This window comes from Dryas octopetala, chromosome 3 (assembly GCF_963921425.1).
Source record: "Dryas octopetala chromosome 3, drDryOcto1.1, whole genome shotgun sequence".
NCBI lineage: Eukaryota > Viridiplantae > Streptophyta > Magnoliopsida > Rosales > Rosaceae > Dryas > Dryas octopetala.
Window position 1 is genome coordinate 8,185,899 of NC_141368.1, and position 17,391 is coordinate 8,203,289.

General features: G+C 37.9%; 3 protein-coding genes across 3 annotated transcripts; all 3 read left to right on the forward strand.

Annotated features, from left to right (window-relative positions):
• The first annotated feature begins 4,754 nt into the window (after positions 1-4,754).
• On the forward strand, positions 4,755-6,678 carry LOC147290433 (Eukaryotic aspartyl protease family protein). The gene has a single exon (XM_086236551.1). It carries the CDS (start codon positions 4,891-4,893, stop codon positions 6,316-6,318), a length of 1,428 nt encoding a protein of 475 aa, XP_086092677.1. The 5' UTR covers positions 4,755-4,890; the 3' UTR covers positions 6,319-6,678.
• A 2,535-nt stretch (positions 6,679-9,213) lies between these two features.
• On the forward strand, positions 9,214-11,865 carry LOC147290434 (ENTH/VHS protein). The gene is made up of 2 exons (XM_086237569.1): positions 9,214-9,477; positions 9,847-11,865. Exons 1-2 carry the CDS (start codon positions 9,298-9,300, stop codon positions 11,587-11,589), a joined length of 1,923 nt encoding a protein of 640 aa, XP_086093695.1. The 5' UTR covers positions 9,214-9,297; the 3' UTR covers positions 11,590-11,865.
• Positions 11,866-14,039: 2,174 nt separating this feature from the next.
• Positions 14,040-17,270, forward strand: LOC147290435 (Protein with RING/U-box and TRAF-like domain). The gene is made up of 3 exons (XM_086234985.1): positions 14,040-14,563; positions 15,793-16,179; positions 16,629-17,270. Exons 1-3 carry the CDS (start codon positions 14,369-14,371, stop codon positions 16,986-16,988), a joined length of 942 nt encoding a protein of 313 aa, XP_086091111.1. The 5' UTR covers positions 14,040-14,368; the 3' UTR covers positions 16,989-17,270.
• The last annotated feature ends 121 nt before the right edge of the window (positions 17,271-17,391 follow it).

Sequence of the window (17,391 nt, forward strand, 5' to 3'; positions counted from 1 at the left end):
AATCCCAAATATTGACCCCAAACCCTAACCTTTAAATTGATTCAAACCCTAACTCTTACCTGCGGAGGTGGTGGTGACGAGCGATGCTGGTCTGTGAGGTGGTGGTGACGAGCGAGCTCTGTGAGGTGGTGGTGACGAGGGATGCTGCTCTGTGAGGTGGTGGTGAAGAGCGATGCTGCTCTGTGAGGTGGTGGTACTGGTGACGAACGATGTGGCAGAGAACAGAGAAACATAGAGATCGGTGAGAAGAGAGCAATGAGATCACAGAGAGAGTGAGAGTGTGAGAGAATCAGAGAAGAGTGACTGAGTGAGATCGTACTTACTTGGATCGAGACTGAGAGAAGAGGCAGAGAGATCGTGACACAGAGAGTGATCGTGACACAGAGACTGAGAGAAGAGGCAGCGACTGAGAGAGGAGGCAGAGAGGATGCAGAGAGGAGGCAGAGATGAGGCAGAGATGAGGCAGAGAGGGGGCGATGAGGCAGAGAGGAGGCGATGAGGCAGAGAGGAGGCGGAGAGTGAGAGAGGACGCAAAGAGAACGCAGAGAGGACGCAGAGAGGAGGCAGAGATGACTAGATCAGGCAGAGATGAGGCAGAGAAGGGGCGATGAGGCAGAGAGGAGGCGGAGAGTGAGAGAGCCAGAAAGGAGGCGGATTCGAGAATGAGAGACCCAGTGAAAAAAATTAGGTCTGTTGACCTAAGTCAGTTTTGTTTAAAGTTTTTTTTTTTTTTTATTAAGACATTAGGGTATTTTGGGGTTTGGTTTAGGGTTTAGGGTATTTTGGGGTTTGAATTGGGGTTTGGGTGGGGTTTGGAGTTTTTGATTTTTATTACATATGTTTTTTAGTATATTGTTTATTAGTTTATATATTTTTTAATTTATTTCATATCTTAATAAAAATATTATACCATAACCCAAATATAACCTTAGGGTATAGGACTATAGGATATACTATATAGTATATGAATATAGTATATAGTTATATACCATCATACCATATACTATATAAGTATATAGTATATTAGTATATAGTTATATAGTATATAAGAGTATAAGACTATAACTCTATAAGTATATAGTCTATACAATAATACAATATAGTGATATACATATAGGATATTATTGTATTAAACCCCAAATCCTATATAAGTATATAGTATAACTATATAATAGTATAATACCATATAGTCATATACAGATATACTATTATACTATGTAAGACTTATAAGTATATACTATATAGTAAATTAATTATATACCATAATACCATGTCCTAATATACTAATATACTAATATAGTAATATATACCATAATAGTATAATACCATGTCCTACATAAGTATATAGTTATATACTATATAATATATTAATTATATACCATAATACCATATATGGTATATTAATTATATACCATATATGATATAAAGTATAAACCACAGGTTCACAACAATGAACCACACAATAGGGTTTAGGCCCTTAGGGGCTTAGGGCATGGGATATACATACTGATATAGGATATAAGTTATAATGATATATATAGGGTTTAGAATTTACTAATTTAGTATAATATATTAATATTATGGTTTAGGGTATTTTTAATTAGTTTATATATATATGTATATATATTAAAAAACATATAAATTAAAATTATAGGGGTTTATAAATTTATAAATGTTTTATATAAATTATAGAAATGTATTATATAAAATTATAAATTATTTATTAGAAATGTATAAAAATGAATTATGTAAATGATTTATTAAGTATATTCGGTTCGGTTCGGTTTACCGACGGTTTAAGGATATGGGAACCGAAACCGAGTCTGAACCTCCCGGTTCGGTAGTCAAACCGAATTTTCGGTACGGTTTTACTTCGGTCCGGTTTTTTTCGGCTTCGGCTGGGCCGGTTTCGGGTTCGGTCTCGGTTTTTCGGTCAAACCGACCCAGCCCTAGGTGGAGTGGTGGAGTGTGTGTGCGGTTAAAATTTGTATAATGTTGGAGGGAAATATAGTCCATATTTGTTGCAGCGTTTAATGCCACCGTCTATGGTGATCTACTGAAACTTTTTTTTTTTTTTTTGGGTCTGAGATCTACTGAAGCTAAATGATCCAAAAGTAGGCCTATCTACCCAGTAGTATTAAAGAGTTAATTTTGTCAAGATAATATTACTCTTAATTACAACTGCAATATTGAAAAAAAAAAAAAAAAAAAAAAACTGCAATAAAACCAATTGCTGATATTTATATGGTGGGGGAAAACCTCCATGTGAAGTATAAACAGAAACCCATCTGCATACACTAGCAAAGTAGCAATTATAAGCAATTGTCACCTTCACCTTTACCTCTATCATGTATCATCCACGTCCACAAAACCAACCAAACCCTGCAATACAAATCTATTTGTTGTCACATCTCCATATGAATTCGATGCCAATGAGCATCAATTGCCTTACATTACATGATGATGATCGAACTTCAATTTCATTGAGGTTTTATTATATACATATTGGACATAGTACTTCGTTTTGGCCCTGTCCATGAAATATGTAAATGAGGATGTAATATTTCCTAAGCTTTTTTTTTAGTGTCTTTTTCTTTTTCCTGCCTTTATGGTCCCAAGAGAACATATGTAACACATTAATAGGAAATAAATGGCATAGTAATTGAGGAATTGTCAATTTTATATAATTTTGTTGTTTTGTTCCTACAAAAAAAAAAAATTGAGAACACGAAATAAATTGACATAAGTTTAAACTTTTCCCTGCGTAAAATATTTGAATTTATGAATTTATAAGATGTGTGTGATTTGTACAAACTTAAAGTTATGAAATGATGAGGGAGTGAGTTACTAACTTTTATGATTACCCAAAACAAAATAGTAAAAATATGGGGGGGGCAGTTCCAGTTTCTACTACATGAAAAAAGCAGAGTGCAGAGGCAGAGTCACGAGGAAACACCAACATTGTTGCAAGATGCAAGAAGCTCTCTTCACACCTCACAAGCATGGACTTGATGAATTTCTCATGACTCTTTCTTTAACCCATGTTATTGTATTTGCCTTTCTTTCTTGCTATTTTAATTTGTTGACACCCCAAGCACAATCAATAACAATTTACTACATGGGAATTCCATGTTTCCAAAGTCAAACCAAGGTATCAATAAGTAATGAAGAAGGCATCATGATTCATGAGTCATGACCAGTCACATTAAATCTTGCCGGTATTGTTGGAATTTGGTCATGGGATGGTCCAACACTCCAACATGAAGCTTTGTTTATTTCATTCTTCTTTACTGTACACACATGAAGTTGATTATCGATCACCTCATCAAGCTTTTGTCTCTTATCTTCCATCTTAAGTGAACCTCGTGGGTTTAGTTAAGATCACCTTATGCTCATGCTCATTTTGTAATATATATTATCATGTGATAGGTGATATATAAAGAATATACATTTTTTATATAGAAATTTATTTATGCAAACCGATCCAGTTTTGTTAGAGTATGGTTAATGAGTTCATTTTATAAGATGGTCAAGAACTATTGGAATCGAAAAAGCTTAAGTTGTTAGAGAAAATGGATTATAATCTCTATCTTCACATGCAACCTTCTAAACTTATGCAAATTAAGAAAAAAAAAAGTTTAGATGTGATAATCATTAAAACCTTAAAAAAAAACCTTATATTTATTGTCCATGAAGCAATATACACCACTCACTTGTGCATCAATCCACATCAAGTGCTTTTCAGTGGAAAGCCCTACTGCTAATGCTGCTGAAAATTTCAAACAATTTTAAAATCTCTTAATTTTCTTTTACTAATGAAGTTATTAACTTATTATTCACTGGGTCTGGGGTTTATTACAATGGCCCTTACAAATATATATATTTTTTTCATCAGTGTCTGTATTGCCCAAAAAAAGAGGAATCAGAGAGAGTTAATTTTTTTTTTTTTCAACTTTTTATATATAGATCATAAATTCATGCACTTCAAATTACTAAAAAAGTAGAATTAAACAAATAGGCTACTTTATATAAGCGCACAATATTATTAACTTCTTCTACGCTTTGTGGACACAAAGATTACAATACATTATCTGTCAACACAACCGGAGACAAATATAACACAAAGGTTTCCATGTGCTTAAAGTTAGATAGTGAACAAATTTTCTTCATAACTATGTCCTATACAACATCACTATGGTCATTATGGAAAATTCATATGATAAAATTAACAATAATAGATCATAGGAACTCCATAATTTTATATATACACATCAAATGGATAATATAATTATTTCACTACCAAATACACATCCCATAGTGGTCTGGCCAGCTCACCTCCCCAAGTAAGTTTTGTTTGATGTAAGCATTCATCAACAACAATTAATACAAACCCTACTTTCACCAACACAAGCAAATGAACTTGGGATATTTGTCCAACCCCATTTATACCTCAGGGACATTTCTGTCTTTTTGTACCAACCCCAGTCACCATGAAAAAAGAGAGAGGATTGAGGAAAGAACAGAAAGAGACTCAAGAGTAACTCAGTTATGATAAATTGATTTGTCGGGTACCTATAGTAAATTCTCCGAGTAAAACCAAATCTAATTCAACATTAGCATGTAAAAGAAAAAAATAATTATAGGGTTTTGTTTTTTTGTGATGATATCTCCTAGAAAACATAATAAACCTGACATGCTACCCCCACCCCCACCCAAAAACTGATTAAAACTTGACTACAGTCTCCACTCTCCACTCTCCACTCTCAGAACCGCCTTTTCCAGAATTCACTCTTGACTCTCTCAATTATTTATACTCCCTACTCTTTCGAGTCTCACCTCTCATTCCATTATTCCATACCCGCATCCTCTCTCTCTCTCTAAACTCTAAAAATGAGAGGAAAGGCAAGAACTGCCCTTCTTTTCTTTTCCTTCACCGCCATCTTACTCTCTCTCTCCACCGCTCTCGACCACCAGACCCTCCTACTCCGCCCCCTCCCCACCCCACCCACCCTCTCATGGCCCGAATCCATGTCCGAAACCCAAACCTCCGAACCCGACCCGGACTCCACCACAAACACTCTCTCCGTACAGTTACACCACATCGACGCCTTGTCGCTCAACAAAACCCCTGACCAACTCTTCCAGCTCAGACTCCAGCGCGACGCTCTCCGCGTCAAAACCCTAAGCTCCCTCGTCGCCGCTCGGAATGGAACCAGTACGGGTCGGGTTGCCGGATCTGGCTTCAGCAGCTCCATCGTCTCGGGCCTCGCACAGGGCAGCGGCGAGTACTTCACGCGCCTGGGAGTCGGAACCCCTCCCAAGTACGTCTACATGGTCTTGGACACCGGAAGTGACGTCGTTTGGCTCCAATGCGCTCCCTGCAAGAAATGCTACGCCCAGACCGACCCGGTTTTCGACCCGACCAAATCCCGGACCTTCTCCGGGATCTCCTGCGGGTCCCCCCTGTGCCGCAAGCTCGACTCCGCCGGCTGCAATTCTCGGAAGATGTGCCTCTACCAGGTCTCCTACGGCGACGGTTCGTTCACTTTCGGCGAGTTCTCCACCGAAACGCTGACGTTTCGGGGCGCCAAGGTGGGACGCGTGGCGCTCGGCTGCGGCCACGACAACGAGGGACTGTTCGTTGGCGCGGCGGGGCTTTTGGGACTAGGCCGGGGGAGGTTATCATTTCCGTCGCAGACCGGACTACGGTTCAACAGGAAATTTTCTTACTGTTTGGTGGACCGGTCCGCCTCGTCCAAACCGTCCTCGGTCGTTTTCGGTGACTCGGCCGTTTCCCGGACCGCCCGGTTCACTCCTCTACTCGCGAACCCCAAGCTCGACACATTTTACTACGTCGAACTCCTCGGTATCAGTGTCGGTGGGACACGTGTCCCGGGAATCACGGCCTCGCTTTTTAAACTCGACCGGGCTGGAAACGGTGGGGTCATAATCGACTCGGGTACCTCCGTGACCCGGCTGACCCGATCCGCTTACAACGGTCTCCGCGACGCTTTCCGGGCTGGAACCAAGAGCTTGAAACGGGCACCTGAGTTTTCGCTCTTCGACACGTGCTTCGACTTGTCGGGCAAGACGGAGGTGAAGGTCCCGACTGTAGTGCTGCATTTCCGAAACGCTGACGTTTCACTGCCGGCAACGAACTACTTGATTCCTGTGGATAGTGGCGGGAGCTTCTGCTTTGCGTTCGCGGGTACGATGGGCGGGTTGTCCATAATTGGTAATATCCAGCAGCAAGGGTTCCGGGTGGTTTATGACCTGGCGGGTTCACGGGTCGGGTTTGCGCCACGTGGGTGCGCTTGAGTTTTGGTAGTAGTGGCTTAATGGGAAACAGGAAAGTCCTCTTTCTCTGACTTTGTTTTTTTTTTTTTTTTTATAAAATGAAAATGGGAACACAAAAGCACGGTTTAATTATTAGTAGATGGAAGAGTAGGATTTGGGATGTTGTTTTGTTATTTACAACTTACAAGGTTCACGTGTTGTTTGTTGTAGTATGTACTAAAAAATTATTACTCTAATACAAGGGTAATTCAATGGATATTTATTAAACTTTTTTAGTTTGAATTTTTGTAATTGCAAAGGTTAAAGAATGATTTGTTTTTTCCTTTAGAGGTGCAATTTGCTGCTGAGCTGTTCCCAATTCAATGAGAGTGTCCCTCTCCATTGAAGGAGTGTACAATGTTATTTGCATTATCATATAATAATCGAATTAATTATTAAAACACCATCTGAATTCGCAATTCATATGAGAGTGTGTGTTGTCTTAATGATAGTGCTATTTCTATTCTAGAAGAGGTGAGGTGTAAAAGAATGCCAAATGAGAGTGTGAATAAGTAAATTAAGTAAACGAAGTAAATGACTACCACAAATCAATGGCATTGTGGTATTTTTATCCACCCAAGTTTGAATCCCTTTTCTTGACATGAAAGTAAATAAAGGATGCAAGTTGCAACACATCTCATTAGTATTAATTATTTATTGGGTTAAAATTGGGGGAGCAATTTTACTCTATACCCATTGATCACCTGATTGGCACGTGAGGATAGGTCTCTCATGACCATTGATCACCTGATCGACACGTGAGGGGGTCTTTGATTATGTCTGACCGGTCTTCTATAATCATTGGTTCACGTAATCGGCTTGTGAGAGGTGGTTGCGTGAGGAACATAAGGTGTTAATTATGTATGGCGGTCTCTTTATAATATTGATTACGTGATTCGCATGTGAGATTTGATTTTTGTAAAAGAATTTTAAGGTCATACAAATTACAAGAGAACATCAACGAGTTCATTAACATCTAAGGATCAAAAGCATGATTGTTTGGAGTAAAACTTGATTGTATAATTTTCTCATATACAAGCACTTAGAAAGATATTTGGAAATGGGGGCGAATAATTTGAAGAAGAAAACGACTGAATGCAGAGAATAGGGCACTAGAAGCAGACCTCACCCTCATCTCGCAATCAGGGTTGAGCTTTCTAAGTCAAATGAGCACATGGAGCATGTACTGTGAGAGTGTGAGACGAAACATGGTGTCATTTTCTCAATGATGTTGGTACCGCCCACGTACTATACGATCACGTACCTTCGATACTCCATATATAGGCTTGTCCTTTTTCGACAATATTTTTTTGTTTTTGTGACAATTTCAGTTTTGTTTATTTCTGCTTTCGCTTTTGTGGTGTGGACCGTGGAAATTAAGAGTGAAAAATCGTCAACTAAAGTGAGTGGTGGTAATTGGCCAAAAAAAAAAGTGAGTGGTGGTAGGTTTGCTAGGAAAGTGCCAAGCAATTCTCTAGCTGCTTTAAGATATGTTGGACTTTATCTGCCAAAAATTAAAAGTGAAAGTTGTGTGAACACCGGAAGCAAGGCTAGCAAGCACAGAGTAATGCTCTTTAATAAGATTACAATTATGAATGCAGGACATTGTAACATGGGTTGTGTCTCCACTTTCCCTATAAGATAATGACCTTAGCTACCCATGCTCTATGCTCTACTTAGCACTGCTCTTGATGGAATATTTTCTTTCTATTTAAGGGTTGGTTTGATGTCCTCCGTATCCCCAATTCCATATTGGGCCATGGGTATGGTCCTATGGATATCAACCATCAACTGTTTTAATATTAAGTTTTTTTTTTTTTTTTTATTATCCCACACACGCGCATTAGGTATGCTTGATCCAATGCTAAAGAGAGTTTAAGACTTTAAGTTAAGGGCAAGAACATACCATTAGTGCAAAGCATGAAACATTTGTTGCATTTACGAACCAATTATGATTTTATCTAGGAAGATCTGGATGACTAAATTGGATAAATATGCATATTTATGTATGCACGTGGCTTGAGTCTTTTGTTTCAATACTCTATATATCATCATGGTCCATGGACAGTGTTCATAGATTTGGAATATATTATGTTGGTTGGGCCAGATGATAATTAGTCTCATGTACATCAAGAAGACAAAAATGAATTCCCCTAATATTATAATATTCGTTTAATTTGTGGTATTGCTTAGTAAAGAAAGGTGGAAGAGGAAGAGAGGAACCTACATGCTAATATCCTGTCTCTCCAAAACATGTGCCATGGTCGTCCATGTGCACACAGAGAGCATGATCATGAATCATGATCCCATCTTTAAGAGGAAGGATTTTGGGGTGTAGCCTAAAGATTAAGAGTTAGAGACTTTGTGAGCTACAATATCTAAACAAAAAATGATTATCAATTTTGATTTTATTATAAATTTCTCTGTGACAAGCAAATGGACCAGGTCGGACTGAAGTTTTTTAGCTCATCAAACACGGTATGAGCACGATACAAACATGAGTTTGAATTCGAACCGAACTGGACACGATTCACTTAACATTGTCTTTTCTTTCAAAAAAACTTTTCAACAAGAAATCGAATTTAAAAAAAAAAATAACGTAAGATAAAATTTAAGCTCAATTATAACCCTATAAAAATACAAAGAAAAAGGGGCCCATGGGCCTGGCTGTTTTAAGGCACAATACAAACATAACAAGAGCACAAATCGGCCGTAGATTGTGGACCGTGTTGAGTTCAAGCCTTGGCCATCTAGATCAACACGAGCACGACACTATTAAATAAGTCCTCATGAATACGGTACGAAACATGAATAAGCCCAACTTAAGATGGGCCCGGCCCGTTTGACTAAAACTAAGAAATAAGAAGAGTTGAAAATACCCAAAAACACAGACACATACGACCCCAGAATCTTGAAAACTCAAACCCGCCATCTTTCTCTGCGAGTTTCAAACATAGAATAATGGAAGAAGAGGGAGGGGGGAAGGTGAGGGTTTTGATAGAGAACGCGACCAATTCAACCCAACCCGAGGTCGACCTGCGCCTCCTCAAGGCCATCAAGTCGGTGGTCCGAAACTCCGATTCGGAGCTCCGGCTCGCCGCTCATGTTCTCATGGATCTTATGAAGCGCGACCACTCTCAGGTCCTATTTATGTACATAATCTCACTTTCTTCCACAAAAATTAATGTTTATATTACGAATATTTCCATTTATTTCTTTAATTTGGATTTATATAGTGTATTTTGGCTAGGGTTTATTTTCTTACCTTATGTTTGGTTGGCGAGAAATTTAGGAAAGGATTGCGGTTTTGAACTCAACATTTAGTGAAATTATAAGGAAAGAAATATAAAACCTTGGGTTGTATGTTATGCTCCATACTTGTGGTGTTCTAATTTGCTGGAAATTGTTGTTTAATCTGTTTGTGTTTGCTAAAATTGTGGGGTGTCATAATGCTGCTGTGTTATGACTTATGGAAGAGAAGAAATTTTTGCTAAAATATGAATTTTGCAGGTCCGGTACCTCACACTTCTTATAATTGATGAGCTTTTTATGCGGTCGAAGCTCTTTAGAACCCTTGTCGTTGAGAATTTGGATCAGTTGTTGACTTTAAGCGTCGGGTTTAGAGAAAATTCACCACTCCCAGCGCCATTAAATGTTGCAGCTGCTCTACGAAAGAAGGCAATTGAGTTTTTGGAGAAATGGAATGATTCATTTGGGGTTCATTATAGGCAGATAAGATTAGGGGTTGATTACCTTAAAAACACCCTTAGGTTTCAATTCCCAAATCTACAGGCAAATGCAGCTCGGATTCGGCAGGAGAGAAGGGAAAGGGAGAGGAAGACTCAGGAGATCTTATGCAACAAATTTGAGACTTTGAAAAAGATGTTTACTTCAATAAAGGAAGAAATACAGTCAACAATTGATGAGATTGGGGAGTGTTTAGAAATTGTACTTGCTAAAGAGGAACATGTGCAATTGGGTCCTTTAGATGAAGAAGACTTGGATGAGATCCATTCTTATGAGTTTCGGCAGTTACGCTTACAGGTATTGGAAGAAGCAGAAAAAGTTCATGAGAATAGTGAAAACAAAGTGGTTTGTGATGTACTGAGGGAGCTTTACAAGCTGTTGGTAACGAAGCATTTGGTTGCTGTCCAAGAATGGATCTCTGTTCTTGTGAGGGTTGAACTGACCGATAACAGGTCCAGAGATTCCTATTTGAAGGAGCTCATTGATATTCAGAATCGTATTAATTCAGTGAAGAAGAAGTGTGAAGAGTCGGGTTGTGCTCTTACAAACACTGCTAATCATGATGAAGAAGATTTTTGGGAGGAAGGCAAGATTGGACCAATTGAGAGTGGGAGGTCTAGTCTTCCCAATAACAAAATTGGAGATCGTGCTGGGACATCAACATCTGGTGCTGTACAAGATAGAGTTCCTAAATGCCTTGATATTAAGACCGATGGCAACAAAGTGCTCAGTCATGGAGGGGGTGGAAGTGAGTCAAACCCTCTGAGGAGTAAGCTTTTGGCCAAAGCTCCAGAGGTGAAGTGGGGCTCTTATTTGGACAATTGGGGTTCAAAGAGGGATGTATTAGCCAACCAACGGGGATTGGATCTTGAAAGTCATTGGGGTAGGGTGGATCAGGATGCAGTTATTCCAGCAGAAAAGATTGCAGAGTTAAATCTTCAGGCTACTGTATACAAAGAAAAGCAGGTTGAAATTCCACCATGCCGAGCTCCTTTAAGCAAAGGAGGACTTTGTCAGAGAAGAGATTTGAGAATTTGTCCATTTCATGGACCTATCATACCCAGAGATGATGAGGGAAAGCCACTCAATCCGAACCCTCCAAAAGACGAGACAACTCTTGATTCAGGGACCAATTTAGTAGAGCAGTTAGCGAAACAAGCCGTGAAGAATGTTCGTGAGAAAGATAAAGAGTTAGCAAGGAAGAGAGAAATTGATAAAAAAGTGCTGAAGCGTGCAAAGCTTGCAAAAATACGAGAACACAATGAAGCGGTTTTACGTGATGCTGCGCTGGCTTCAACTTCTAAGTCTGCAGCTATTGGAGAAGATTGGAAGGCATCATCGAGAAAGAAGAAGCAAAGCCTTGCATCCATGCTGAAGAAGAAAGAGACACCAAAAGATAGATTAGCTCAGAGGCTTTTAAATACACGATCGAGTGCTGCCACTGTAAGACAGCTTACATTGGGTGAGGATACAAATTACAGAGAAGCCTTCCCGAATCAGTGGTAACTGGACAGTGAACACTTTCTTTCTGTGCTTGTGGGCTTATTGAGAAGATTAGTAGCCCATATGTGCACTCTTAGGTAATGGATAAGAGCAGACTCCACACTCCAATACACTGAAGAGTATTACTGTTTGATTTGTTTGTTTTTTCTTGTAAATTGCTTTCTTTTAATTTTTTGGCCGATTTTGTAACATAATGTTTATTTTTCCTATTTGAATTCTTTCAAAAAAGTGCATATAAGGGGAGGTTAATAAATAAAAAGTTGAATTTCGAGTTGCTAATGGGAAGCTACTATATCTTCATGTTCTGCTACTCTTATCATGACTGTAAGTTTTGTTGTGGTTGTTCAACTTGCATATTTGATATTTTTGTACAAGTGGGCTTGTAGTTTCCTTGGGCTGTTGTGTCATAGAATCATCTATAACAAGGGCAGTTCATTCGACCAAAAAAAAAAAAAACAAGGGCAGTTTAGAATTTGATACAATGGCTGTTAATGTTATTGGGTGGCTTGCTTTGCTCTCTTCGGTTTGATTATGCAATGGACAATGGTACAGACAATAATCATAACCAAAGAGAATAGGTTCAACGGCTGCTGCTCAACCTTTGGTTTCAACCACTTTTTGGATGGTTACTTATGACACAAAATGACGAATTAAAGATGTGTTAGTAACGTTGAATCCAAGTCATCTTTTTATGCTATTATTAATGTCCCAACAACAATAGCATTCATTCTCCTAGAGTCAGTGTTAAACAATATGTTCAACTAGACCAGTGTTAAAGGCGTATACCCATGAGTAGTTTAATAAGACGCATACCATACTCTAGGCCATCCAATGACGAATAAAATAAAAGTATGAAAATCCGACGATTATAAAACTAAAGATTAGAGCATGTGAGTATGAAAATCCGACGACATGTTTCTTATTAATATTTTATTTTTATCGATTTAGAATATAGTATTTGAAGTTGGATTCACTTGTACAAGTAAGTCTCACCTTTATTAGAAATGTGGTACACATATGTATTCAAAATGTCGTTTCTTAATATTATTCTTGATCTTATTGTTTATTAAAGCACTTCAAGATATGTATCTGAACATTTTCATCTTCAACAAATAATGTATTTAATTTTGTAACTTGAAGAATGAGATAAAAAGGTTTAAGCATGCTTATGAAACGAGAGAAACGTTCAAGTCACCGTTGCAGCAGCACTAAGTTTTATATTTTTGGAATAATTTGTTATTGGCATGATGGGGAGGTAAACATCATTTCCATAAAAAAAATTCTCACAAAGTTGAGTGTTTGTGTGTGTGTCCCCGTGCAAGATACGTTGGATTTCTTTAAGTAAAGAGTAGTTCAACTTCAAATGTAAATGATCTAATTGCTTGACGGATGACATACCGAAGATCTCATGCTTTAGTCCATGTTTTTTAGATTCCAGAAACCATTTGATTTTGGGTATTTTGAACTCTTATTTTGGTTATTTGACCTACACAAATTCAAATGAAAAATATCCCAAATCAAATAACCAAATATAAGAGTGAATAAAAAAATACGATGAACTTGTGTCACCCTTTTGGATGCAAAAATATTACTTTTTTCTTTGTTAAGCAACAAAAGTATTACTTTTGTTTTTGCCACTCACAAAAATATCACTTTGAAAACCTAAAATTGGCTAACTTTTCCAAAATTAATCAGCCTAATTTTGCAAAGCATTTTGAATACAGTTATTGCTTCTGTTTTCCTGCAGTTTTTGTAGCTTGGTTTCTAGCTAGTTTGTTAGCTTTCTGCTTCTGACTCCTGTTTTGTTGTTACCTTTCAGGCTGTTGTGTTTCTCTTTTTTTTTTTTTCCTGGTTCTGTCAGTAAATTTTTTATTTACCAAAAATAAAAAACTTTGGCACAGAAAAGTGTAAAGAAAAAATAGGACCCACCTATGAGAAAAAAGAAGTAAACCTATGATACATATCCACTAAATAGTAGTTGGTTGAAATGGAGTCCAATAATGTGCACCACATACATACACCCTATTGACATCTCACATTGTTTCCTCTGGTCTGACCACACTCCCCACTCACATAAAGTACATAATCATTGTTTTTTTTTTTTTTTAAGAATAATGGGTTAAAAATTGAAATAGAGTCCATTAATTACACAGTAACAACAGCTAATAAGTAATAACCGTGGAACCTCAAGGAGGAGAAGCAGCTTCTCTTTTAGTAATAACCAAATCAAATGGTTCTGACCAAAAACTAATCAAACCAGATGTTTAATTAACTTACAATCATAGTAACCTCCCCTATATTAACCAGTCACATTGCTAATTCAAAATTCCCATGACTGAATCTCTCTTTGTTAGTTTGTTCACCCAAAAGAAAATTCCCATAACTGAATCTTTTAATAAGCACTTGAAACCCGTTCGATCTTAATCCAATGGCTGATATCACTTGGACGGTGATCCATCTCTTTCTCTCTCCCTCTCTGTAAAATGAAGAAAAAGCACCCCTTTTGAGAAAAAAATATTTTTCGTTCCCTTATCACACACATTGCAATCGCAATTTTCCCTTTTTTTTTCCTTCCAATTCTTTGTTCATTCTCGTAGAATTACGTACCAAAGAATCCTACGATTCATACCATCAATCAAAATTTGATCTTTTTCTTACTCTCCTTCGTCATCTTCTGGTCTGTACTGTAGCAATCATATCATATACATTTCCCAAATTTCAATTCTTTTTTCTCTTTCAAATTTTGTTGGGGGGTTTTTCTTTCTTTGTTTCCCCTGTATGAATGGAATCAGATTGCATTGAAAGTGTGCCATCTTCGGATTTGATGGAGGAGGATGAGATCCATGGCCGCCCTCACCACTTTCTCCCAGTTCCAAAGCCTCATAACAACAACAATAACAATCCCAGCACCACCAGTGTCCATGAGCTTCTTGAATGCCCTGTTTGTACCAATTCAATGTACCCTCCAATCCATCAGGTTTGTCCTTTATTGCGTTTTGCTTAATGGGTTCAGTTTTTTTTTCCCTTTTGGTTATTTTGCCTGTTTTGGTTTGTTCAATTTGCTTGTAATAATATATAGTTTATGTTTCTGAGGCCCTGGTTAGTGAAGATTTTAAATTTTTTTGTTGGAGTTATATTAACTTGATTAATTGTTTGTGGGGTTAAATTCTATGGGATGATTATGTTTGTGGATTTAGGTTGGTAGATTGACTGGATTGGAAGGTGAGGGATTTATCTGTGTTTTTGGGTGGAATGAATAGAGGGTAAAAGATACTATTACAGTATTACTGGCTGAAATTTGTTAGAAAGCAACATTGACCCTTGTTAGTTAGAATTCTATAATTTGTCTAGCCAAACAACACTCTAATTTGATGTGATTTACTCAGTATTGAAGTGATGAGCAGCAAAGAGTTTGAATAATTACTTCAATTTGAAGTGTGTTTTTGGTGTTCCTACAACAGGAAACATATAGTACAAAAGTTCATTCCATTATTGTTTCTATGTGTTGAGATACCTGGGGTTGCTGAATATGTTGTTGAGGATCCTATTTATCACTTGGTTTGGAGAGGGATTACCATCAACAATGAGCTTTGAAATCCCCCAGAGTGCGGGTAAGGTGAAGTGGGTTAAACAATGGTGACACTTTCAAGAATTTCTTGAGATTTTCTTAAGGATAGTTTACCTCTGGAAAGCCTTTTTTTTTTTTTTTTCAAAATTGCGTGTGTTGAGTTCATAGGATTATTTATTAATCCTTTCGGTGCTGCTGTGGATGAAAATATATTAGTTGTTTGTTTGAATTTGTGTAGTCATTTTGATTCATTTGGAGTAGAGGACAGGTGTAATTACTCTCTCTCTCGATCTGTGTCTCCCATGCATTATTCCAGCTCTCTCTGCTGTATATATTGACATAACATATCTTTGGTGGTGTAATGCATCATATGTATATCACTTTAGGTGTTGTACTATTTATTTGAAGATTCGAGTTTTCTTAGTAGAACTTCCCTACCCTGAAAAATAGAGTTATTTACCTTACATCTTGCTTCATTATCCTTATGAAATCAAGAAATATCAATGAACCACTGCCCTTAGATTTATTTGGGATGGCCTTGAATGGGGGAATTTTCTATACTATGTAGCTGCTCGTAAAATTCATTTAAAGATTGGATGACCTTTCTGGCTTATAAACTAAATTTCTTGTTTCTGCAGTGTCACAATGGGCATACCCTGTGTTCCACGTGTAAAACAAGGGTGCATAATCGGTGCCCAACTTGTAGACAGGAGCTTGGTGACATAAGGTGTCTAGCACTGGAGAAGGTAGCTGAGTCACTTGAACTGCCTTGCAAGTACTGCTCTCTTGGGTGTCCAGAGATATTCCCCTATTACAGTAAACTCAAACATGAGGCTGTGTGTAACTTCAGACCATACAACTGTCCATATGCTGGATCAGACTGCTCTATTGTTGGGGATATTTCATTCCTTGTTTCTCATCTACGGGATGATCACAAAGTGGACATGCATTCTGGATGCACTTTTAACCATCGTTATGTTAAGTCTAATCCCCGTGAAGTAGAAAATGCCACATGGATGCTAACTGTAAGTATGTATGTATTTTTTTGTGTGTATATGTGTGTGTGCGCCAAAACTTGTTACTGTGAATGAAATAATGATAAAGAAGAATTTGATGAATAGAAACCTTTGAAATGCTTAGTTGGCGCACACTAAGATATTGAACATGAGCCAACTCTTTCTATAACAAGGATTGGATCCATTATTAGGTAGAAGTTGTATAAATCAAGAAATCCTGAGTTTTCTCAATTGGGTTTTAGTGTTAAGTTAATGCTTGAATGACATTACTGACCAATGAAATAGTTACACTTTAGCTGATTGGTTCAACTTTCCCAATTAAGATGGGACTATGGGAGTCATGGGACCCTTGTTATCATTCTTTAAGACTAGATGAACTGTAACTACATAGCATATATGAGATTTATGTTTTGATTTTTATGATATCAAAGTAATTGTCTTGTTTTCATCCTTGCTAGGTCTTCCACTGTTTCGGTCAGTACTTCTGTCTCCATTTCGAAGCCTTCCAGCTTGGCATGGCTCCTGTTTACATGGCATTTCTCCGTTTCATGGGAGATGAAACAGATGCTCGGAACTACAGCTACAGCTTGGAGGTTGGAGGAAATGGCCGAAAACTCATCTGGGAGGGCAACCCAAGAAGCGTAAGGGATAGCCACAAGAAGGTTAGAGACAGCCACGACGGCCTCATAATACAGCGCAACATGGCGCTTTTCTTCTCTGGCGGGGATAGGAAAGAGCTGAAGCTGCGAGTTACAGGGCGGATATGGAAAGAACAGCAGAACCTGGAAGGCGGTACCTGCATACCTCTCTGTAATTAGGATGGTGGGATATCTCTCTCTCATCTGTCTGTGTGCTAATTGCTAAACATTTTCTTAATGTTATTAGTGAATGTAGATGTTAAAGCGATTCTTTTTTTATTTTATTTATTATGTTTCTTCAATGCTGCAGGCTTAAGTTTTTATATCTAGTCTGTTAAGCTTCCAGATTAACAATCCTCTGAAGATCAAATACCAAACTTTTGTCCTTGATGGGGTTTAGTTACAGTCTGCTTCTGCTCAATCACATTATCATCAAAGCAAAAGCACCGTGGCACATTTTCACTTCAGTTCCTTGACATGTGTTTCACTTCAGTTCCTGAGTTTTAAATGCCACTTTGTCCCCTTAACCTTTGTTAATGACACATTATTTAAAGGCGCACTTTGTCTAATAAAAGAAGTAACC